This window comes from Molossus molossus, unplaced genomic scaffold (assembly GCF_014108415.1).
Source record: "Molossus molossus isolate mMolMol1 unplaced genomic scaffold, mMolMol1.p scaffold_m16_p_19, whole genome shotgun sequence".
In the NCBI taxonomy this organism is placed as follows: Eukaryota; Metazoa; Chordata; class Mammalia; order Chiroptera; family Molossidae; genus Molossus; species Molossus molossus.
Window position 1 is genome coordinate 1,842,611 of NW_023425354.1, and position 23,800 is coordinate 1,866,410.

Consider the following 23,800-nt stretch of genomic DNA (forward strand, 5'->3'; position numbering starts at 1 on the left):
GGGCAAGAGGAATGAATGTTGAAATGACAACAGTGAGGGTAACAGTCCAGAGACTTTTATTTCTTCTATGTTTTCATCCGTTCTATGGCCAGCACTTACTTTTATAATTGGTGAAAATCATTGGAAATGGCTAAAATCCTCTCTCTCTCTCTCTCTCTCTCTCACACACACACACACACACACACACACACACTACCTCTGAGACGTTCCAAAGATGTCGCTTAGGTCGGCGTGCAGGTGGCCCGGGGAGAGGGCCGCCGGGCACAGGAGGCTGCAGAGCGAGGCCAGGTCGTGCCGAGTCAAGGACAGCTGCAGCTCCTTGGCCAGATGGAGGACGATCAGCCCCGTCCTCAACCTGCTCTTCACCGGGAGGTCTGCAGGTAGAGGCTTCTCACTTTTTTCCAGAAACGGTGCCATTTTCTTTTTTAAATGCTCCCATAGGTCTTTCTTCACCTGACCCGGGAGAAAAGGGACACCCCGAACGGTGGAGCAGAACACGCATGCGCTGCCCCGTCACTGCCCAGAGGCCCACATCCCCGAGGGGCAGGGACAGCTCTGGGAAGGGGTCCCTGCCTTGCACTGCCTCACCACTGAACCCCAAGCACCTCCGTCTCCAGGCCTCACTGCCCTGGACCTTTGAAAGCCGCCACCAATAACGCCATCCAGAGATCCCCGCGAGGGGAGGAGCTTTCAAGTGAGGGGGCCCTGAATGCTTACGAGGGTTCAAAGGCTATCTTAGATGTGGCCCCAGATGTGTCTCCAAACTGCCCAGACCACACCACAGGCCAGAGGGGGAGGCAGTGAGGGAGGTGCCACCCTTCTTTCTACTCTGCCTGGAGGTCATGTGTGGAGGTGGGACCAGTGGGGGGTGGGGCCAGGCGAGGAGGTGGGACGAGCGGTAGGAGGAGGAAGAAAATGGAAACAAAAAATTCCCCAGAGGAGGCATTTGGAGAAAAGGGGCAGAAGGTCTACCTGCCACCATCTGCACCTCCCCACTGAGTGTAGGGGTCCACAGGCCACAAGGGGGCTGCTCAGAAGGTAGAGGAGGGAGTGACTGGCCCCTGAACCCCAATACCTGCTTCTCATCATACTGCAGGGAGCCCCAGAACCGCTCCTGGTCTTCATAGACCACGGGCTTGTGGACAACAGAATAAAACTGGCGAAACTGAGCGAAGAAACTGTTGAGGTTGTTGGCACTCCAAGCCTGGAGGATGCTGAAGAGTCCGTCCAGCATGACGCCGGCCGCGATCTTCTTCCCGTTCACAATGCTTTTTGTTGTCTGGTCCGTGAAATTATTTAGGAATTTCCGTATGCTCCCAGGGGGCCTCATGCAGATAATGTCATCGTACTGATGCCAGCCTAGGAGGGAGGAGAGGGGTATCACAACCCACCCGGCCCGGACACTCTGCCCCGGCTGGCGCAGAATGAACAGGAAGGGAAGGGAGGACGGAGGGGTGGGGTCCGCCGAAGGCTGCCGGACTCATGCCAGGCGGGTTCGCGCCATGGGGCCTGGCCCGCGGGGAACACGCTGTGTCTAGGACAGTGTGCAGGCACCGCACAGGGGCAGGTGAGACTGAGGTCACATGATTCAGCTGGCCTGAAAGTACTAGCAACACCTCTTTGGCAACCACAACGGCTCGGCAAACAAGGCACACAGCTCCCTAAAGGAGGACTGCTCGGAGGGTGAACACTTTATACTGAAACCGTGTCACCTGCTAGCAAGTGAGCACCACTCTGGAAGTGACTCGATGCCACTGTCCTCCCTTTCAGGAACCGTGATGCCCACCCATGAAGGATAGTACAGGAGACATGGCAGATGGAGCCCTCGGCCCAGGGCTCACACACACACACACACACACACACACACACACACACGGCTGCATGCAGTGAGTATAAAATACAGCAGAGCCCAGCGGTGTGGCTCACTGGACTGAGCATCATCCCAGGCACTGAGAGGTCCCGGTTCGATTCCCGGTCAGGACACATGCCCGGGTTGTGGGCTTGATGCCCAGTAGGGGGCGTACAGGAGCAGCCCATCAATGTTTTCTCTTGATGTTTTTCTCTCTCTCTCCCTAAAAATATCAATAAAGAAAAACAACAATTTCTCACTATTAAAAAAAAATAAAACAGGAAAGATAGAAAAGATATAAACAAGAAGAAGAGCGGAGAATAGAAAACAAGAAGAAACAACAGTGTCTGTGATAACAGTGAGGCAGTAGGTGGGCTTCTCCCAGTGTCTCAGTCCCGGGCGCCTTTCGGGGAATCTCCTGGCAGGGGGTCACCCCCCCCTTCACCTGCCCTGTCACTACTCCTGCACCCCCGCACGCCCAACCCCTGCTCCCCGAGCAGCTTCCTTCCCTGTCCTTCCCTTCACTATAAGCCCTTTCCCTGTTTCCTCTTGCACCTGAGCCTCGAGGTTAAACTGAGGACAACCTGCTTCCAAACTCAGGTGTATTCCACATGGAGGCAGGGTGGGGCCGATGCGGAGCAGAGAGGACCCCACGGGCCGAAGGAGCCTCTGCGCGGAGGGAGATGCCCAGCCCGGCCCTGCACGTCCACGGTGGGCACAGGCCGGCAGTGACTCACCCCTGGAGCTCAGCAGCTTAGACTTTACGTGCAGACAGCGGTTGACGTGCACGTTCTCCCTCTCTTGACGTTTGTAGATGAACTCATACTGGACAGTGTCCTTGCCAAGCTCAACCACGTACTTGTACGGAATGGGTCTGTCCAGGTGCTGCTTGGAAATGACGGTGCTGCCCTCGACGAGGAGCCCGTGGCCATCTAATTGTCTGTGGACAAACGGGACACCTCCAGGTTACCAGCAAGGTCCTCTGGGAGTTTTAGTTCCTCTCAGACACAGCATGGCGTACCGACCGAGACCTGTGTCGCTCACTGGGCTGAGTGCCGATTCAGTCCATGTCTACACTGGACGACCGCTACTTTCCCGAAGGACTGCTCGCCAGCCCGGACACTCACTTGGTGGTGAACATCTCGCACACGTTACGCTTCCACTTGGGCTTCCCAAGTTCTTCTCCGCCCCAGACGAACATTCTGTGCTTGCTGGGGTCGAAGTTGAAGTCCTTGGAGATGATGGCATGGAAGTACACCGTGACTCCTTCCTGGGGGCTCAGGGGGCTGCAGCGGAGCCACCAGGAAACACGATTAGACCTGGATCTGTCTACCCACCCGTGTACACGCACGTACACACACAAACACGCACCTGCACACGCAGGAATACACATTCATGTACACACATACACACAAATAGCTCATGCAATCACAAACATGCACACACTCACGCATAAACACATACACACATGCACACACAAACATGCACACATGTACACACATCCATGCATACACAACATGCATTCATGCATGCATTCTGATGCGTGCACATATAAACACACATGCTCGTCCTACACAAACATGCAAATGCACACATACATGTAAACACACACGCACAGAGTCCTTATGACCTCACCATGCATTGACACATACCCAGCAAAAATCAAGTCCATCGACACTTCAGACATACTGCCCACAGTGTGGGTCCTCTCGTCTCTCCCTCTAAGGGCTGGGAGGGTGGGCACAGTGTGGGGGCAACCTCCCTGCTCTTGAAGTGCTGGGGGGGGCTGACTTGTGCTCTGATATGTGACAGCTCTCCCCTGAGTTCTGTCAGGCCCTGGCTGCCTCTGGGGCCACGTAACTGGGCACTCAGCCCGTGCAGGACACTGGCAGGCCCTCCGCTGCCTGGGAACCCTGAGAATGCCTCTGCGGGGTCGGCAGGCTGCCCCGTCCCCTCCATGCCAAGTGCACCCTACCTCCCGGGACCGGCGCAGGCATCTGCTTTCTGGTTCTGTTTCTTCTCAGTCCTTGCTGCAGCCTCGTCCTTCCTGTGGTCCCCTCCAGGTTTCTTCGGGTCCTCGGGCTTGGCCTCCTCTCCGGAAACGGCGGTCTTGCCCTTGGTGTCAGCTTCCTGGGACCCGACCCCAAACCCCAACCTTTAACACCAACCTCCAAGTTTGCCCCCAACAGTCTGGGGCACCCACCACGGCTCCGGGACCCCGCGCCCAACCCTCTTCGCCTCGTCGCTCCTGGGGCCACCGGCCTCCTGCTGATCTTGGGGCAGCCACCAGGCTCTGCCTCAGGGCTCTGCGCTGCCCTTCCCTTTGCCGGGGACACCCCCGCTCTCCCCGGAGCTTGCCCCTCACCCACCCAGGTGCCCACTGCAGAAACCCTTCCTCAGAGGGGCCTTGCCCAGCCATGTGCCCACCTCGGGTGCCCGCCAGCCCTCACCCTCTTCCCTACAGCACGTCTGAGGGGAGCTCCGAGGGAGAGCGGCTGTTCACGGCCCCCCCACACCTAACGCATGTTCGGGGGACAACGAGCCGTGGGAGGAATGAGGCCGGAGGGGCCGGCCGTGGGGCAGGCTGCAGGGATGCGGACACCCCCCGCAGGGTGGGGCACTACCTGGCGGGGTTCTCGGGAAGCCGGGGCGCTTGTGGGCGGTGGTTTCGGTGTTTGAGTCTTATTATGGGCTTCGCTCTCCGTCCCCTTCTCTGAATTCACTGGCTCAGCTGTGCCGCCAACTGCCTGGAAGAAATAAAGACCCCAACACATCAGGGCCAAGTCCTGAGCGTCAGCCTGCAGCCCGGTGGAGGGCGCCCCCTCCCACAGCCCCGATCTGGGAGCAGGTCCCGGAGGACGACGCCCTCCCAGACAGGGAGGCCACCGGGAACCACACTGCACAGCCAGGCGTCCAAGACGGAGCGGGCCTGCCCTGCTCAGCACACCTTCCCCACGACTCACCCCAGAGGGCAGGGCCCCAGCCGGCTGCCCCGCGGCCTGCGGCTCTTCCCTGGGCTCCGGCAGCAGGGGCTCCCGGGCGGCGTCCTCCTTCCCAGGACCACCTTCACCGGCAGGGGCGGTGGGACCAGCCCCCTCCTCAGCCTTCCCTTCTGGGGGTGCATGTCCATGAGTCTGATCCTGGGGTGCTGAGCTGCCTGGAGACTTGCCCCCCAGGGCGGCCTCTGGGCCTCCTGCAGCCACGCCCGTGCCTGAGGGCTGGCTCGGCTGGCTGGGGGGGGCCCCCTGCTGCGCCGGGCTTTGGGGGGGGGCTGCATCCTGGAACCCAGGGTCTGCCAGTGAATTCGGACTACAGGGGCTGGAGGGGGCCGGGGACAGGGACTCCAGCCCCGTGGAAGCTGCGGCTTTTCGGTTCTTTTTCCTCCTGCTTCTCCTTTTCCTCTAGACAGAAGAAGAGACACTGGTCTTACTCCCTCGGTGCGCTCGCCTCTCGCCATGCCGGCTCCCCATTCCCTTCCAGTTGCCCCAGGGGGCCCGCCACCTCTTTATCTCGGGAAGAATGAAGCCGAGTCACAATAGCAACCAGAGCCCTGGACGGTCTGGGAGCATCGGCCTGCGGACCAACGAGTCCTGGGTTCGATTCCGGCCAAGGGCACATACTTCAGTTGCGGTTCATCCCTGGCCCTGGCCCTGGTCGGGGTCGTGCAGGAGGCAACCACTCGAGGTGTCTCTCCCTCTCTCCCTCGGTCTCTCCCTAAACATCAATAGAAAAATACCCTCGGGTGAGGATGGAACAAACAAACCAGAGGACCAGGGCGGCGGACAGAGCTGAGGGCCCAGCGGCTGGCGGCCTTGCTTCGGAGGGGACGGCCCGTGAGGACGGGCTGGGACGTTAGGAGCCTGCGTGGGCTCCGTCGGGTGCACCATGTACACGCGACTGAAACAGGGAGGGACGAGGCAGGAAGGAACGGGCGACCGGCGCCACCTGCCCGCGTGCAGGTGCCCCGAGCCTCTCAGGACCCTTGCTCGAAGGCGGGAGTCCCCAACTATGGAACCAGAAACGGTGATTGTGTGGCAGGACCTTCCGAGGACCCCCCAGGTCAATGCGCTGGACCGAGTGTTGATCGGTTCCTTAAGTGTGAGTGACCCGTGACTCCCCCAAAGCCGCTGTGGGCCCTGCGCCTGCCTGGGTGGAGTCACCTGGGACAGGGGGACGGGAGAACATGGGGTGTGTGCCCATGAGGTGGGGTGCCTTGTTCGGGTCAGCTCCTGGGTTTCCTCCAGTAATCTTGACCAAACCTCCTGCAGGTCTGCCCACAGTGACGACCAGGACACAAGGCTGTGCCGGGCAACCTGGAGGGCCACCTCTGGGCCTGCTGCCGCTGCGTCTGTCTCCACACACTCACACACATGCAGATTCACACACACACGCGCGCAAACACGGACGTGCATACACAGGCACACACGCGTGCACGCGCACACACAAACACGACACATTCATTTGCTTGTTCCCTCTGCCCTCGGGAAGGGAAGTTTGAGAGTCTGCAGTTAGTGCTCTGCCCAGGGTCCAGAGCAAGCCCCGGCCACCACAGGTGCCAACGTGCCTGTGCCACTGGGCAGAGCCGTCCACGGGAGCTCTGCCTCCCCGAAGGCCCGACCGCTTCCTCTCCCAGCGGTGGCCGTGAGGGCCGAACCTCAGCCCTCGGGGGGCGCTCAGGTCTGGGCACGGCTTGGACTCCCAGCTGGCAGCCTGTGCTCGTCCTCGGACCTTGCTTTCTTTTTCCTATTCCCACCTGACGCTCCCCGAACGCTGCTTCAAGACCTCTCGGGGTAGGGTTCGGGCCCAGCATGCAGGGCTTGGGGCTGCAACCTAAGCTTTCCTTTGACGAGAATCGAGTTTCAACACGGTGTGTGTACGTGAGCTTTGCACATGCGCGTTCCTCATACACCCCGACGCGTGTCCCCTCTCCACCTGGCGTGTGACCCAACACCTCCTTCCGCACACGGGCACTGCAGAGTGCTTCCTCTGCCGTCACACCTCAGCGGGCAGGGGCCCGAGGACCCGAGCACCGCTCCCAGCTCCCGATTCTTCTCTGTGGAGCTGAGGTGACAGGTCAGGAGGTGGGGGGACACCTCTGCGCAGACGCTGTGGCTTTGAAGTGGCAACGAGAGCAGCGGTTTCCAACCTTTTTACCTCGCGGCACATGAACCAGTGACTCAAACTCTGCGGCACCCCAGAAAACATATTGTGTGCCGATTAAATAGGTTTAATTTTTTTTTTTTTTTTTCAGAGCAGGAGGGAAAGAGGGAGGAAGCGCGAGAGAGAAACATCAACACGAGAGAGACACCTCGACTGGTTGCCCACACACATGACCCCAATCGGGGCCGGGGACAAACCGCAACCGAGGTACATGCCCTTAGTGGGAACCGAACCCGGGACTCTCCGGTCCACGGGCCGACACTCTAACCGCTGAGCCAAACCAGCCGGGGCAAATAGGTCTCATTTTGATTCACAGTGGACGGCGACTCTTGTGTTAGTGTTGTCACTTTTTTATCTGACAATCTGAGGCCAACGAGGTCGGTGCCCCGACCACGTGGTCAGGTGTTGCCTGTTTCACAAACTCGCCCAGCGCCCCAGTGGAACACCGATGCACTGGGGAGACGTCTACACAGAAACCAGAAAGACCAGCTGACCCGCAGATTCCACACACGCCACGCTGGCCCGGTGGCTACAGCATGCCTCAGTTTCCCTATCTGTACAATGCAGACAACAGGCTTCCCTATGTTATTAGGACACTACGCGGACTGGGTGGGAGAAAGCACACCAGGCACCTTAGAGACATGTGGCACACATGCAGCCGGGCTGGGCAGGGTTCCTTCCCACACGTCGGGGGCCCCGTGCCCCGGGCCCCCGGGGTTCAAGCAGGATTAACTCTATTCCAGCTCCACAGTCACCCAAGCACCCCGGCCACAGTGATTGGTTCAGGGATGGGCACGTGACCCAACCAGAGCCAATGAGACTTGAGGAATGCTTCCCCCGGTAAAGAGATGCTCCCTCTGTCTTCTGTAAGAGCCTCCAAGGGAGGTGCTCTCCTGTCCCCGACCGCTGTAGGGGGAGTGGACAACTATGGACGCCACGATGTGGCACGTGGAAGGGTCCCGAGTGCTGGAGGAAGAAATCAACCTCAGAAAGGCAGTGCAAGGACACAGGGAGACACCTAGACTTGAGGACAGACATCTAGCGCCTGGATCAAGACTTGCCTGCAACCATCTACTGGAGGGTGTGTCAGTTCTGTGAGTGACAAATCCCCTGTATTACATTAATCTGAGCTGGGTTTTTAGTTATTTGTAAGCAAAAGGGTTCAATGATTAAAATACTCAAACCTCAAATTAATTAGGTTGTTTCCAGCCTAAGTCAAGGTAATCAATGTTCCCCTAGCTTTGGTCAAACAAGAGGTCAGGTTCTCATAGACAGACTCGAGCACAGAATCCTCAGGGCTCGAGACCACCGAGTCAGCGCGGTACAGGAGGCCACGGTGCAGACGCCCAACCCTCCAGGCTCCTCGGAAGGTGGTGGGAGGGGTCTGAGCTCACGAGCAGGTGCCGGCTGCCCCCAGGAGACCTGGGTCAGGCCTGCCACCCGAAGGAGAGGAGCAGTGAGCAGGGAGGAGGTGAGAGAACGTGCACCACAGAGAGGGCAAGACCCTGCGATCCCAGGCGGCTGTGGGAGGGGCGGCGGCGTGGAGCCCGCAGGAAATGTAGGTGGGTCCTTTGGAGGGACAGTGACCAGTCCCTGGAAGAGCCTGTCGAGGGAAGTGTGACCGTCCAAACAGCAGCCACCAGGGGAGGCCCAGACCACACTGCACCAGCAGCAGACTGGTGGATTTCAGAGCCAGACGGCAGCCCCCAGCCCAAACCCCCTTCTTAATAAAAACAAAACCCCACCCTTTGGGAGGCTTCTCCTCATAAGCAAAGACACTTTCATTACCTATGTGAGCTAGTTTCAGTCTAGATATTATTAGTGAGCTAAGTAACCCCATGGCTGCGGTAACCCCAGCACTGCGGTAGCCCCATGGCTGCGGTAGCCCCATGGCTGCGGTAACCCCAGCACTGCGGTAGCCCCATCGCTGCGGTAGCCCCATGGCTGCGGTAACCCCAGCACTGCGGTAGCCCCATGGCTGCGGTAACCCCAGCACTGCGGTAGCCCCATGGCTGCGGTAGCCCCATGGCTGCGGTAGCCCCATGGCTGTGGTAACCCCAGCACTGCGGTAGCCCCATGGCTGCGGTAGCCCCATGGCTGCGGTAACCCCAGCACTGCGGTAACCCCAGCACTGCGGTAGCCCCATCGCTGCGGTAGCCCCATGGCTGTGGTAACCCCAGCACTGCGGTAGCCCCATCGCTGCGGTAGCCCCATCGCTGCGGTAACCCCATGGCTGCGGTAGCCCCATCGCTGCGGTAGCCCCATCGCTGCGGTAACCCCATTTCTTCAGTAACCCCAGCACTACAGTAACGCCAGCGCTACAGAAAATGAACCAAATCAGGACCTGAACTTGCAGAAACCAGAGGCTGAGCTCGGCGGCACCCACCGCTCCACTGTGTTGAGAACCGGGGCCCGGAACCCCAGGCGCTGGTGGCGGTGACGGGAGTCGTGGAGGGTTCTGGCCCTCACAGGGGACCTGGGCCCTTGCCCTTTGCCACAAACAGCACCTCGTCCAGCTTGTGGCACTTTGGGCAGGTGAGTTCCCCGGACACAGGGGCTAGTTTCACCAGAAATAAAAGGATTGGACAGAAAAACAGACAAGGGGGGACGGGGACACAATAACTGCCGAAGTGTAATGTCGGAATCCGGCCACGAGAGCAGGAAGCCAGGGGCGGGGCTCTGGCCCAGCCCAGCCTCAGCGCCCAGGCCTGCCTCCCTGTCGGGGGGCTGGCTCTGCAGGCGCTGGGCCCGCTACTGCCGCAAACTCCCGGCACGGGCTGCAGGGGGCGTGCCAGCCACCTCAAGCAGGTTGTGTCCTTTTCTCCTTTTGCTGGGGGCGAATTAGCAGCCTCCGGCTCATCAGATGTGAAGGCAGCTCAGCTCCCTGTAGAAGCACGACCCCCCTCATTCCCACGAGGCGGGTGGAGCAGCGGCCCCTCCTGCAGAACCCTCAGACCGCTGGGCCGGCCCGGCCAGCAAGCAGGGGGTCCCGAGTGTAGGGAACCCCAGAAAGGGCTCCTGCAGGTAGGCAGAGCGAATCCATGTAAGGGAGGTGCCCGCGCCGGTCAGTGCCTGTATGAGTTGGCATGCTTGACTTGCCATGCAAGGGGGCCTGGCCTGGCTCCCAAGGGCTTCCACCCCAACGTCTGGGCCAGTGCCCCCCACAGGGCACGCAGCTCGGAGCAGGCAGCCAGGCGGCTAAGGCAGAGCCAGGCCGGGGCTGTCGGGAAGTGGGGCGGCCACCCCCATCTGGGTGGCACTGCGCTGGCACTAGCCAAGGGCACCCATGTCCTCCTCCCACCAGCCTCCTCCTTTTTCTGAGGAAGAGGGTGAGGCCCTGAGGGGCTTCCCGATATGCCCAGGCCACACAGCAGGACAGGGCAGGGCGGGTCTGGCAACTGGCCGCTGGGCCCAGCACTGAGGCTCTGGTGCCGCGGACAGGGAGACGGCGGGGAGGCCTTGGGTGTGGGGTCTGGCCTCAGCCTCACCGGCGGGGACCAGGGCGTGTGGGACACCCAGGACCTCCAGGCACTGCCTCCGGGATCGGCCACAAGCCTCTGGACCATGTCCTGGGAGGCAGACAACTGGTATTTCTGCAAGGGGCCCTTGGGATGGGCCCAGTGGGTGAAGCAGTGCCCAGACCCAGAGCCCGGGCAGGAAGCTGACAAAGGAGGAGGCACAGAGTCACTGGGCTCCTCCGCCGCATCTCCCCAGCTGAGGGAGCCACCCCAGGGGACAGCATGGACAAGCAAAGGCACCCAGGTAGTCTGCAGCAGCAAGGTAGGTGTAGCCGGTCAGCCCAGGTGACAGGAGGGACAGCGACTCCCTGCCAGCTTGTTAACGGCCACACCCGGCACACACCCCATGACCCCAGACAGAGGACACCTCACTCCGTGGCTAGGGATGGGTCCAGCCTCATGGCCCGTGCCCAGCTCTAGGGCCTGCTCCCTGGCTCCCCAGCACTTTGTCCCCCAAAGCCACAGCAGCGCCACAGGCCAGGTCCTTGGCTGGCATGTTCATAACCCATAATTGATGATTGGTAAATTATTGTGCTGACTTGTTTAAAGCTCCATAATTGATGATTGGGAAAGTCACTGTGTGCCCGCTAGCTGAACCTGTTTTGTCAAGACCCCCTGAACCAAGAAATTGTTGGGAGCCGGCTACATGTCTGACAGAGTCCACGGAGCCTGGAGGCCTTGAGTCAGAGACTCGACCCCCGTCCCCCACCCACAATCTCAGGGAATTGGGCTTGCATTGTGTTTGTGCAGCTCGGGGCTAAGTGTGACCCGATGTACCTTGAAATACGTGAGATAACAGACTGGGTGCACCTGGGTGTTCCCGTTCTCCGCAAGGCAAACTAATTCTGTACAGCATTGTTGTAGCCCTGGGCATGGTATCAAGAAGATCCTATTTTCTGTGAGGCATAAAAGGCATGTAACAAAGCATATCGAGGCTGACCCCGAAGGCTCTGCCACAGGGGTGTTCGGAATCAGATGCCCCGGCTAATAAACGGCTCTTATTTGGACTTCTACTTTCTAGTGGTCTTTCTTTGACTCTGTCGCGCCACAACAGTCCCGACAAGTCACACACTTCCTGACCAGGAAGGTCATGTAGGGTCACTCCAGGGATTGGGGACAACCATAGGCCCCGAGAGCTCATCCCGGAGACAAGCCCACCAGCAGGCATCGGTGTGCTGCGTTCGGCTGCCCTTCGTGTGTACTTTTAGGCCTTTTAAAAAATGTCCTCTGTGCCCTGGCCGGTTTGGCTCAGTGGTTAGAGCGTCGGCCTGCGGTACAGAGAGACCCGGGTTCGGTTCCCGCTAAGGGCATGTACCTCGGTTGCAGTTTGTCCCCGGCCCTGGTTGGTCATGTGGGTGGCAGCCGGTCGATGTGTCCCTTTCATGTCGCTGTTTCTCTCTCTCTGTCTCCCTCCCACTCTATCTGAACAAAACATGGAAAAGTGTCCTCGGGTGAGAATAAAAAAATAAAATAAAATAAAATTTAAATAAAGAAATAAAAACGTCCTCTGTGACAACACCCTCCATGGCTTTCTTGTATTGAGGTGGAAAGTCACACGGCCCCTAACACTGCATCACCCCGAAAGGAAACCCCGCCCCCACCAAGCGGCCGGGGCAGCCCGGTGTCCCTGCGGCTTTCTCTAGATGCCCGGTGTCCATGGGAGCCTTCCGGCCCAGCTTCCCGCCGTCTATTTGCCCCCAGCGGACCTGGCACCCAGGTGGCAGCAGCTTCCTGCCCTGCGCTCGGTGTTTCCTGCCGTCTCTGCTCCGCCCACTTTTGGAACCCCAAGCGGAGGCAGGCAGGGGTGCCTGTCGCTGCCTCGGGGAGCCCCTGCAGCCAAGGCAGACCAGCAGGACCGGGGGCGGTCTGCTCTGCTCCCTCCGAGCCAGGACCCACAGCCGGCCGCCTTCAGACCCCACAGGCTCGGAGGCTGGACAGCCCAGAGCCCCGCCTCGGCAGCACCTCTCACTGGACACTGGAAGCCGGGGGCTATTCTTCGGAACCCCAAACAAGTTTATCTTGGTTTTGCTCTGGCTTTTTAATGCTTCTCAGGAGGGTCAGGCCCTGGGAGTCCCCTCTCGACCATTTTCACGGCTGGCGGTCTACTGTCGATTTTAAAAAGTTGAGCGTCGACCCTGCACCAAGAGGTCGCCGGTTCGATTCCCGGTCAGGGCACATGCCCAGGTTGTGGGCCTGATCCCCGGTGGGGGGCATGCGGGAGGCGGCCAGTCAATGTTCTCTCTCATCGATGTTTCTGTCTCTCTCTCCCTCTCTCTCTAAAAAATCAATAAAGGGAAAAAAAATTAAAATTAATAAATAAAAATAAAAACATTAAAAAAAAAGAGTCTATCTGATTTAGAAGTACAAATTGGGAATTAGACTGATGAACCTCCAAGGGAAGGGGGGCGGGAGGGTGGGCTAAGATAAACCAAAGAACTTCTATGCACATATGCGTGATCAATGGACACCGATAATAGTGTGGGGAAGGCAGGAGGGGTCGGAATTGGGGAGGAGGGGGTCAACGGGGATAAAAAGAAAGGACATCTATAATACATTCAACAATAAAGAGGAGTTTTTTTAAAAAAAAGTCTGGCCAGTGTGGCTCAGTAGTTGAGCGTTGACCCTGCACCAAGAGGTCGGTGGTTTGATTCCCGGTCAGGACACATGCCCTGGTGGTGGGCCCAGTCCCCAGTGAGGGGCGCGCAGGAGGCGGCCAGTCGATGTTCTCTCTCATCGATGTTTCCATCTCTCTCTCCTTCTCATTTCCTCTTTCTCTAAAATCAATAAAGGAAAAAAAATTAAAAAAGAAAAAAAGAGTCTAGCTGATTTGATCGCAAGAATGCCCTCACCTTTTTGTTTTTATCCTCACCTGAGGACATTTTTGCATCTATTTTCAGATAGAGCGGGGGAGGGGGGGAGAGAGAAACATCGAAGTGAGAGAGACACATCAAGTGGTCACCACCCACACAACCCTGGGTCAACCAGGGCCGGGATACACTGCAACCGAGGTACGTGCCCTTGACCAGGAATCGAACCCGTGACACTTCAGTCCGCAGTGTCACTTCAACACTCCGACTGCTGAGCCAAACTGGCCAGCGCCAAACGTACTAATCTTTTGCTTGTGTTTTTCCTCTGCATTCATTACTAGAAAACCTTTCCCCATCCAGAGATCAGACAGAAATTTATGTGTATTTTCTCCAGCTGGTTTTACATGCACCTGATTCCACTCCGGTTGTCTGTGCTGAGGTGCCCATCACCCCAGGGTGCGTTTTCATGACTGTGGCTTTGGGACGGTTTTGCTTGATCGAGTACACAGCCAAGACTCACTCAGGGCCTTTCTTTTTCACTATTTTCTTGGTTATTCCTGCCCATTTTTTCTCCAAATAAAAACCTTGAACTTAATTAACCCTTTCACCCCCAAAACCCCCACCTAGTCCTGATTCTCCTTTCAAGTTTCCCAAACTTCCAACGTCCTACAAGGCCCAGGCTCGGAGCTGGCCATGGGCACAGAACAGGTTGCTCTGCAGGGGAAGAACGCTCACACTAGCACACACACACGCTAACGAACGCACACCCACTCAACACAGCACACTCACACCTCCACCCATATGTACACACACACACACACACACATCCCAATGCACACCCACTCACACACAGCACACTTACACACCTCTACTCATATGTACACACCACACACATACAAACACACACACTCACACAAGCACACACATCCCTGATACACTCCCCCAACACCCACAGACACAATGTAACCCAACACAGCCACCTGCGGCCAGTCCCACCCCAGCCCAGCCACTACGAGGAACACAGGACCAGACAGGAAACCGCCCAACCCAGACAGAGAGACAGCGTCCCCCGATTCCTGCAGGGACCTCCCTCCTGCCTGGATGGCTGGGCTTCGGCACAGGCCCCTCCCCATCGTCCCTGAACCTGTCCAGGTCACTGCCCTGCAAGCCTGGCCTGGGGCTCCAGCCTGGCCCATGGCCCAGGAGTCACCCGAGGTCTGACCCTTGTCGGCGACAACAGCCTCCAGAGACATTTCCCCAGCACCCACCCTGTCCCGAGCTTGCAGGCACTGCAGGGTCAGCACCGGCAATGCAGGAGGACCAGAGAGGGCAGACACCCGCGGGCAGCACAGGCGCCCACACTCCCTCAGTCAGGGTCAGCGCCGGCAGTGCAGGAGGACCAGAGAGGGCAGACACCCGCGGGCAGCACAGGCGCCCACACTCCCTCAGTCAGGGTCAGCGCCGGCAGTGCAGGAGGACCAGAGAGGGCAGACACCCGCGGGCAGCACAGGCGCCCACACTCGCCCAGTCAGGGTCAGCGCCGGCCATGCAGGAGGACCAGAGAGGGCAGACACCCGCGGGCAGCACAGGTGCCCACACTCGCCCAGTCAGGGTCAGCGCCGGCAGTGCAGGAGGACCAGAGAGGGCAGACACCCGCGGGCAGCACAGGTGCCCACACTCGCCCAGTCAGGGTCAGCGCCGGCCATGCAGGAGGACCAGAGAGGGCAGACACCCGCGGGCAGCACAGGTGCCCACACTCGCCCAGTGTCAGGGTCAGCGCTCGGCCATGCAGGAGGATCTAAGAGGGCAGATCAACCCGCGGGCAGCACAGGCGCTCACTACTCAGCCCAGTCAGGTCAGGCGCCGGCCATGCAGGAGGGACCAGAGAGGGCAGACACCCGCGGACAGCACAGAGGCGCCCCACACTCGCACAGTTCAGGGTCAGGCGCCGGACCCATGCAGTAGGACCAGAGAGGTCAGGACAACCCGCGGGCAGCACAGGTGCCCACACTCGCCCAGTCAGGGTCAGCGCCGGCAGTGCAGGAGGACCAGAGAGGGCAGACACCCGCGGGCAGGCACAGGCACCCACACTCGCCCAGTCAGGGTCAGCGCCGGCGTGCAGGAGGACCAGAGAGGGCAGACACCGCGGGCAGCACAGGCGCTCACACTACTCTCCCAGATCAGGGTCAGCGCCGGCCATAGCAGAGGACCAGAGAGGGCAGACACCCGCGGGCAGCACAGGCGCCCACACTCGCCCAGTCAGGGTCAGCGCCGGCCATGCAGGAGGACCAGAGAGGGCAGACACCCGCGGGCAGCACAGGCGCTCACACTCGCCCAGTCAGGGTCAGCGCCGGCCATGCAGGAGGACCAGAGAGGGCAGACACCCGCGGGCAGCACAGGCGCCCACACTCGCCCAGTCAGGGTCAGCGCCGGCCATGCAGGAGGACCAGAGAGGGCAGACACCCGCGGGCAGCACAGGTGCCCACACTCGCCCAGTCAGGGTCAGCGCCGGCCATGCAGGAGGACCAGAGAGGGCAGACACCCGCGGGCAGGCACAGGCACCCACACTCGCCCAGTCAGGGTCAGCGCCGGCAGTGCAGGAGGACCAGAGAGGGCAGACACCCGCGGGCAGGCACAGGCACCCACACTCGCCCAGTCAGGGTCAGCGCCGGCAGTGCAGGAGGACCAGAGAGGGCAGACACCCGCGGGCAGCACAGGCGCCCACACTCGCCCAGTCAGGGCTGCTGGGAGGCACGTGCTGGGTCTGGTGGGAGGGAAAGGCAGCTGGAGGCCCAGAGGGACAGGAACCCAGAGACCAAGAGACGGGGCCAGCACACGGGACGGAGAGCCACTCCGCCGCCGCCCAGCATGCCGGCGTCACGCTGGGCTGTGGGGCAGTTCTGGGGCAGTGCCGTGATGACGTCCCAGAGAGGACACTGTGGGGGCCGGGGAACCATGGTCAGCAGCTGAGGAAACCACAGCAAAAAGAAGTATCCGGGCAGAACCAGGAGGCCCACCCGCCAGGGGCCAGCACTCACTTGTTTGCTGTTACAGGAGGTCTGGGAGGAGGGCTCGTCCAGATCTTTCTGCTCATCACCTGAGTCCAGGGATGGGAAGGGGCCACCTTCCTCCTTCAGCTCCAGCCCACTCTCCATCTCTCCCTCGGGGATCGACGTCACCTTGGGGCCACCTTCCTCCTTTGGCTCCAGCCCACTCTCCATCTCTCCCTCGGGGACCGGCGTCACCTTGGGGCCACCTTCCTCCTTCAGCTCCAGCCCACTCTCCATCTCTCCCTCGGGGACCGACGTCACCTTGGGGCCACCTTCCTCCTTTGACTCCAGCCCACTCTCCATCTCTCCCTCGGGGACCGGCGTCACCTTGGGGCCACCTTCCTCCTTCAGCTCCAGCCCGCTCTCCATCTCTCCCTCGGGGACCGGCGTCATCTTCGGGTGGCTCTCAGGCTCTACGAGGGCAGTGAAGGGGAGCAAAGCTCAGCCTCTGGAACAGGATCCTGAGCTGGTGAGTTTTAAGAAAAGGCAGACGGGGAGGCTCGGAGAGCTGAGTCCATAGGACCTGGGCCGAGGCCAGGTGACTAACCGACTCCATTTTCATCACCCGTGGACCTCCCTCCATATTTTCAATAATAGGGTCGTTACCCCGAGAAGTAAAGGAATTTTGCCTACGGTCACAGTTGCCCTATGTGTTGGGGGTTATCTTGCAGTTGCAGTATCAGAAACTGAAAAGGAAACTGAAAATCGTGAGCCCAGTGAACAATGCTAATTCTGACGTCTGTAATCGCTGTCACACCCACTATTGTACCCACGGGGGAGGGGGGCAAAAGGGAATAGGGCTTCTGTCTTTAAAAGTGGACGGACGATGATGTTTCTCTCTCTCTCTCTCCCTCCCACTCTATCCGAACAAAATATCGAAAAAATGTCCTCGGGTAAGGATTTAAAAAAAAAAAAAAAAGCCCTGGCCGGTTTGGCTCAGCAGTTAGAGAGACCCGGGTTCGGTTCCCGCTAAGGGCATGTACCTCAGTTGCATTTTGTCCCCGGCCCTGGTTGGTCGTGCGGGTGGCAGCCACTCAATGTGTCCCTTTCACATTGATGTTTCTCTCTCTCTCTCTCTCTCTCTCTCTCCTGCTCTATCTGAACAAAATATGGAAAAGTGGACGAACAGGAAGAATCAGGGCTGCTGATCTGAGGGGAGACCATGCCCCCCGCAGCCCACCTGCGAAAATAAAGTGCCCAGCTGTGCGTCTCATCTCGCGGACACATGACAACAGATGCCCTCTGGGGAGATGTCTCCCTTTGTGAAGGAAGTCTCCATGTGTGCGGGGTGCCCCTCACAGCACCAGGATGGAGGGGACCTCACCCCTCGGAGCTCTTCCCAAAGCAGAAGGCAACCACTTCGATCGGCACGAGGACTTTCTCGGTTGCCCTGACTGACTCCCACCCCCAACACCTCCTCTTGTCTTCCTCTGAGGCCGGTGTTTAAGGGAGTGCCTTCTGCCATTTGGGGGCATTCCTTGGCTTTCCTGGCCCTCCCCCAGGTAGGCGGGAGGCCTTCTGTCACTCACTGTTTTCTTCTGCGAATCAGCTCAATATGAGCTCAGCCAGGAACCTGGAAGGTAGAAGTATATGCTTCCTGCCCCTACAGCAGATGCCCGTGGGTCAAAGGTCTGGGGAACACCAGCGAGCATTCCAAGAGATTCCTGCTGTGCGCCCGGGCTGCCCAGGGCCGGCACCTGCCACACTCACCCAGACCTCCCACGGGGTCTCAAGAGAACGTAGAACATGTGTGTGTGTGTGTGTGGTGGGGGATGGCTGGCCGGTTGGGCTCAGCAGTTAGAGCATCAGCCTGCAGACTGAAGGGTTGTGAGTTCGATTCCTGGTCAAGGGCACGTACCTGGGTTGCAGATTCAACCCGCAGCCCTGGTCTGGGTCATGCGGGAGACAACCAAACCAATCTACGTGTCTCTCTCCCATCGATGTTTCTCTCTCTCTCTCTCTCCCTCCCTCCCACTCTCTAAAATCAATGGAAAAATATCCTCGGGTGAGGATAAACAACAACAAAACATATCCTTGGGTGAGAACTCAAAATAAATACATACATGATAAATGTATGTACTTCAAAAAGGAAATCGCCCTGGCCGGTTCGGCTCAGCGGTCGGAGCATCGGCCCGCAGTCCAGCGAGACCCGGGTTTGGTTCCTGCTGGGGGCACGTACCTCGGTTGCCGTTCATCCCCGGCCCCAGTTGGGGTCGTGTGAGTGGCAGCCACACGATGTGTCTCTCTCACGTGGATGTTTTCCTCTCTCTCTCCCTCCCACTTTGTCTGAGGATGAATGCAAAAATGACGTCTGGTGAGGATAAAAAAAAAAGGAAATGCACTACCCAGAACACCGCCCTCCCCATAACCTTCCAGCTCTCAAGGTCCCCCCTGGAAGCCACACCTGAGCCCTCAGGGCACTGGCTGGAGCAGTGGGGACTGGGGCTGGGGAGGCCTCCTAACCCCCTGCCCCGCAAATGCTGACTCTATGAGCATTCGAAGCCCTTCACTGTGAGACCAGCCCAACATCCGCCGTCCCCGTAGGCCTGGGGGTCTGGAACTGGCAGAGTCCCCTTCCACACCTTCATCTGGGGGCCTCCCTCTGGCAGGCCCCACCCACCTGCCCGCAGCCTCCCCCCAGGGGGAAGGAAGCCGTGGTCAGCAGTCTTGGTTTCACTTTCTATTCCTGTAAACAGAGGCACGGCACGGCAGGGAAGCCAGCAGACAGGATGTCCTGTGTCCCTGGGGTCACGCCCACGAACCCCTGGCCCTCAGGGGTGGCGTGTGCGATGCTCAGGGGCAGCGGAGCCAGGCAGGGTCTCATCATTCAGGCACAGGGGTTTGGCCCTACTGTGCGCCCCACAGCGGGACCAGGGCCAGCGCCTACTGCACCCAACAGTGAGTGAGAGGCCACCCACAGTCTCAGCCCAAAGGCCAGAGGGGCAGGTGTCTCCCATACGGGCTGGTCTGCAGGACCCGACTCAGATGAAGCCACTGGGGCTCCTCTGTTCGCCCCCCAGCTCATTCCCAGCCACCAGCCAAGGACCACACTCCTTGACCTAGTTACAGTAATTGATTCCAACCCTGTTACCTTACCACCTTCCTGACCTCTGACCCCCAGCCACAGGCCAGGACCAGCAGGGGCTGGGGCTGTTCACCCACCCAGCCCAGGGAGGCAGCACTCCAGAACAGATGCAGGGTGCCACCAGCACCCCATCTCTCCTCCCTTTACGGTGAGGTCAGCAAGACCTCAACCACGACTTCCTCCCATGGCATGGCTCCGGACCCACTGGCCTGGGTTCAAGCTGTGTGACTGTGGGCCAGTCACTCAACCTCTCTGTGCATCTGTAAAATGCAGATTTACGGCAGCTCCTCCTTCAACCCCTAGGACAGCTCAGGGCATGTCATGATTGGCCAGGATCTGGTTTTAATTTGTTTACTCTCTAAAGCCCCCACCCCCCTTCCCTGCCAAGGCCCCCACCAGGCAGCTGTTGCAGTGACCAGGGGGAGTCCTGGCAGGCGGCAGTTCCACCTGGACACCAGGAGCTGGGCCATGTGATGATGGGCGGAAAGAATCATGGTGGGAGCGGACACTTGGCTGACCACACATGCTTCTGACCCCTCAGGAGCCTCAGGTTTGACTGTCAGCCAGAGCTCCCAAAGGGTGAGTAGCAAAAAAAAGAAAATCAATAAAATAAAGTCCACAAACAAGGCACCTGCCCCTCCGTGCCTCCTGAGTGCACGCCCGGCATCTGCAACCTGAGCACTTGGCACAAGCGCACCAGAAACGGGAGCGACAGGAGGCTGGCACCCTCAGCCACGGGCACCTCGGCCACGGGCACCCTCAGCCACAGGCACCTCGGCCACGGGCACCCTCAGCCACGGGCACCCTCGGCCACGGGCACCCTCAGCCACGGGCACCCTCGGCCATGGGCACCCTCAGCCACGGGCACCTCGGCCACGGGCACCCTCAGCCACGGGCATCTCGGCCACGGGCACCTCGGCCACGGGCACCTCAGCCACCACACGGGCACATCCTCGGGGACTTCCCGGAGCCATGAGCAGGGAGCATGGACTGCTGGCATCTCCTCACTCGGTCCACGCGGTCCGCGCGCACACACAGCAGCACACTCGGGGTCCCGCAGCCCTGGTTCGAACCGGCTGCAGTTACTTATCAATACCTGCTGAGCACCAAGCACTGCGAGGGCCCGGGGTAAGCAGCGAACAGGAAAGCAAAGGTCTGCCCGGAAGCCACAGACAGACGGCAGATGAGGTGCGACTGGGGGCACGCTGCAGTTTCCAGGGGGCTCAGGGGGCCATGGGGGGGAGACAGCTCAGGAAAGCCGGGAGCGGGTGGGGCGGCCCCGCTGCCCTGAATGCTGTGGTCCAGGCTGGGGGAGGGGCTGCAGGAGAGCAGGTCAGAGGGCACTGGAGGGGCATTCGGGACTTTTACTCTCAGTGGCTGGCAGCGGGGGGGGGACACCTCCCTGGGTGGGCTGTCCCCATGCAGCCAGTGCGACCTCCTGGGAACGGACGTGGGTGTGAGGAGGGGAAGGGGGGAGGTCAAGGTAGGTGGGAAGCCTGAGGTGTGGTTTGGGGGCAGACACGGGAACCCTGGAGGCTTGTCAGATACTCAGGTGGGGAGGCCGCAGGTGGCAGTTTGATGACAAGTCCAGGACAAAGGGTTAACCTGGTGCCGCCAGTGCCTGAGCAGTGAGGTCACCAGAGCTGAAGAAGGACCGATGGCCCCGCGGAGGGAGGAGGAAGTATCCTGCCCGGGCCGATCCAAGAGGTCTGGGAGTCCGCAGGGCAGACCCACCGGACAGGTGTGGCCCACCTGGCGTGCTCAGCACAAGCTCAGGGGTGACGGCTCATCCTCGCCAGGGCACCCCTCACCCACCCCGTGCCTGGGGTCCCACTTTCATGCCGCATCCTCCAAAACCCCACATCAGCTGAGCTCAGCTCACACTTCCCATTCCCCAGGGGGAAGGGGAACCTCGAATTCTCTCCAAGAAATAAAATGGACATTTCTTAAAAAGTGTCAGGCTCCTCCAGCAAAGGACCCACGGAACTGTTCTGAGGTAGGTGCTTCTAGAAAGAGTCCGTTTGCCTCAGGAGACCTCACTCTGCAGCCTGGGCTGCCCACTGGCCTTGGTGCCCATTTCCAGGGAAGGAGGCGGGACCGAGCTGCCCGCTCACCCACTGCCCCTCTCAGCCCCCAGCCCCACCAGCACACCCTCGGGCCTCACCTGGGGCGGGGGCCGCGGTGGGCAGCCTCAGCCCACACTCACTGCAGAACTTGGGGGCGTCCTCTCTGGAGACATGCCGGCACCCGGGACACTCCATGCTCCGGGCTCTGCAAATGGGAACAAGCGCTGAGGGAGCAGCGCCTTTACTCAGAGCCGCTCGTCATGTGACCACATTCCTGCTTCAGTTTCATTTTCTGGAAAGTGAAAATACAGTGGCTCAGAAGGTCCCGGCTCAATCGAAACCCAGCCTGAGCCCCTCCCCTGCAGCTCCCAGTGGGGCCTCATACCGAGTCCCCTGCACATCCTGGCTGTCACCCTCCCCCCACCTGCAGCCTCAGCCCCCACTTCCCTTCCTGCTGCCCGCCCCTGCCGCGCCCCACCCCCCAGCCCCCAGGCTCTCCTGAGCACTGCATCTCTCCGCGAATCCGAAACTGTCCCACCAGGCTGAGCCGGGCCAGGGTGACCGAGGACTGGGTGGGAGGAGGGAGCTTCCCAGCAGAGACCCAGCACGTGGGTGAGGGTGCCCACTGCTGCCCTGGGCGAGGGGATCGCAGAGACGAGCCCTCGGCCCACCGCGAGGAGGGTTCGGAGAGGCGCGCGGGGGGGTGGTCCAGCGCCCGGCAGACAGCCGCTGCAGGGACTGTGTGCACAGGGCAGCGCAGGGCTCAGGGGCCCAGTCCGGGGTCCTAGGAACCGGCAGGGGTTGCCATCCATGAAGCTGTCTATCTGTCACTGACTCTCTGGCCCTCAGAACTCCTGCTGTGGGGGCAGCATCAAACCAAGGTCAGGGTCATGCTGGTCTATTCCAAGGCCAACACTCCAGCCAAGATGCTCCGGCCTCCAGAGGCCACTTAGCACATCCAGGGTGAGAGTGGAAAAAGGTGTCTCAGCTCTTGGAGCACAGAGATCCACTCGCCAGCCACCCTTATCTACTGGCTTCACATCCAAGAGGGCCAAAGCAGTGGCCACACCCCCTCCTGTGCCAGCTGGGTGGGCACCCAGAGGGCCCTCGGGCTAGGTCCTCCTGCTCCTGCCAGCACCTCCCCTCTCTCTGGTCTGTGGCATGGCTGCCGGTCTGCTACTGTTGGCTTGTCTCCGCCGCCACCAGATGGTGATCCTGGGGGCCGCTCAGGGCCAGACAGAAGACACTGGTGTGTGAGGTGTCCTGGCTTCACCGGCCACAGCCCGGCGCTGGCCTCGACCTCACCCTCTGGACCCCAGCCTCCGGGAGCAAACACCTCCACGGTGTGGGGACCCTCTCATGCAGTGTCAGTGACTCCCCACAGCCCAGGCCTCTCCTTCCCTAGTTTATCCTTCTTCCAAAGCCCTTATCTCCGCAGACCAGGGACTCACAGCTGGGCCAGCTGTCCTGGGAGGCGTCCTGCGTGCCACCCGGACCAGGGGCCCACGGGTGGGCTGGGGGCCGAAGGCCAGAAACACACTTCTCTCTTCAGCTTCCAGACTCTTCCTTTCCCTTTATTTCCAACCACTGACCTGTGCCAAACTCAACGCCCACTCCCCTACCACCACCCAGGAAAACCAGGGCTGGAGCGGGTGGGGACTGGAGGTGGTCAGGGCTGGACCGTCCAGCCCCGACTGTCTTGGCACCCCCTCATTCTGCGCCCGCTGATGGCTCTCCAGGCCATCACCAAACAGGTGCCAGCCCGGCCGCGAGCCCTGGCCAGGGGCGACCCTGCGCAGCCGGAGGAGCCCGCCCTCTGGGCGCTGGGTGGTGTGGGCAGCGACGCCGTTCTTGGGTGAGTTACTATGAAATGAAGACGCGGTGCGTTTCGGAAACAACTCTTTCCCTCTGTCCGGTCCGTCCGGGGGCACGTCTGGCTGTCCGGTCTGCTCTGGGCAGCGGGAGGGTGGCCGGTGGCCGGAAGGCGCGCAGCCCGCGGGCGGGGCGGGGCCGGTACCGCAGGGAAACCGAAACCGGAGCCTCGGGAAGAGGCGGGCCCGGCAGCCAGACGCAGCAGCGGGAGGCAGGGGACACTCCCCCGCTCGCTCCTGCGGGGCCGCGGTGACCCAGACACCCCGCGGGCGCCCCGCCGCCCCCTGGCACCGCACCCCAGAGACCCCGACGCGTGGGCACCCTCGCCGCCATGTGACCCGCACCCCGTACACACGGGGCCCTGCCCCCCTGAATCGTGGACCTGGTGGACCA

The 23,800-nt window shown here is 60.4% G+C and overlaps 1 protein-coding gene across 5 annotated transcripts in view; it reads right to left on the reverse strand.

The window, feature by feature from the left end:
* RNF213 (ring finger protein 213) overlaps positions 1–21,846 on the reverse strand; it is a 99,698-nt gene extending 77,852 nt beyond the window's left edge. Inside the window, exons 1-10 of one of the 5 annotated variants that reach the window (XM_036267868.1) lie at positions 21,634–21,846; positions 16,591–16,797; positions 16,373–16,458; positions 4,813–5,250; positions 4,474–4,596; positions 3,825–3,979; positions 2,977–3,135; positions 2,587–2,789; positions 1,076–1,359; positions 197–453 (exon numbers count right to left, since the gene is read on the reverse strand). In XM_036267868.1, coding sequence (XP_036123761.1) covers positions 197–453; positions 1,076–1,359; positions 2,587–2,789; positions 2,977–3,135; positions 3,825–3,979; positions 4,474–4,596; positions 4,813–5,250; positions 16,373–16,458; positions 16,591–16,797; positions 21,634–21,730 — 2,009 coding nt within the window. In that variant the 5' untranslated portion in view covers positions 21,731–21,846. Of the gene's footprint in view, positions 1–196; positions 454–1,075; positions 1,360–2,586; positions 2,790–2,976; positions 3,136–3,824; positions 3,980–4,473; positions 4,597–4,812; positions 5,251–16,372; positions 16,798–21,633 lie in introns of all 5 variants that reach the window. The other 4 variants (XM_036267867.1, XM_036267869.1, XM_036267870.1 and 1 more) reach the window with 4 other exon arrangements.
* Positions 21,847–23,800: the final 1,954 nt, after the last annotated feature.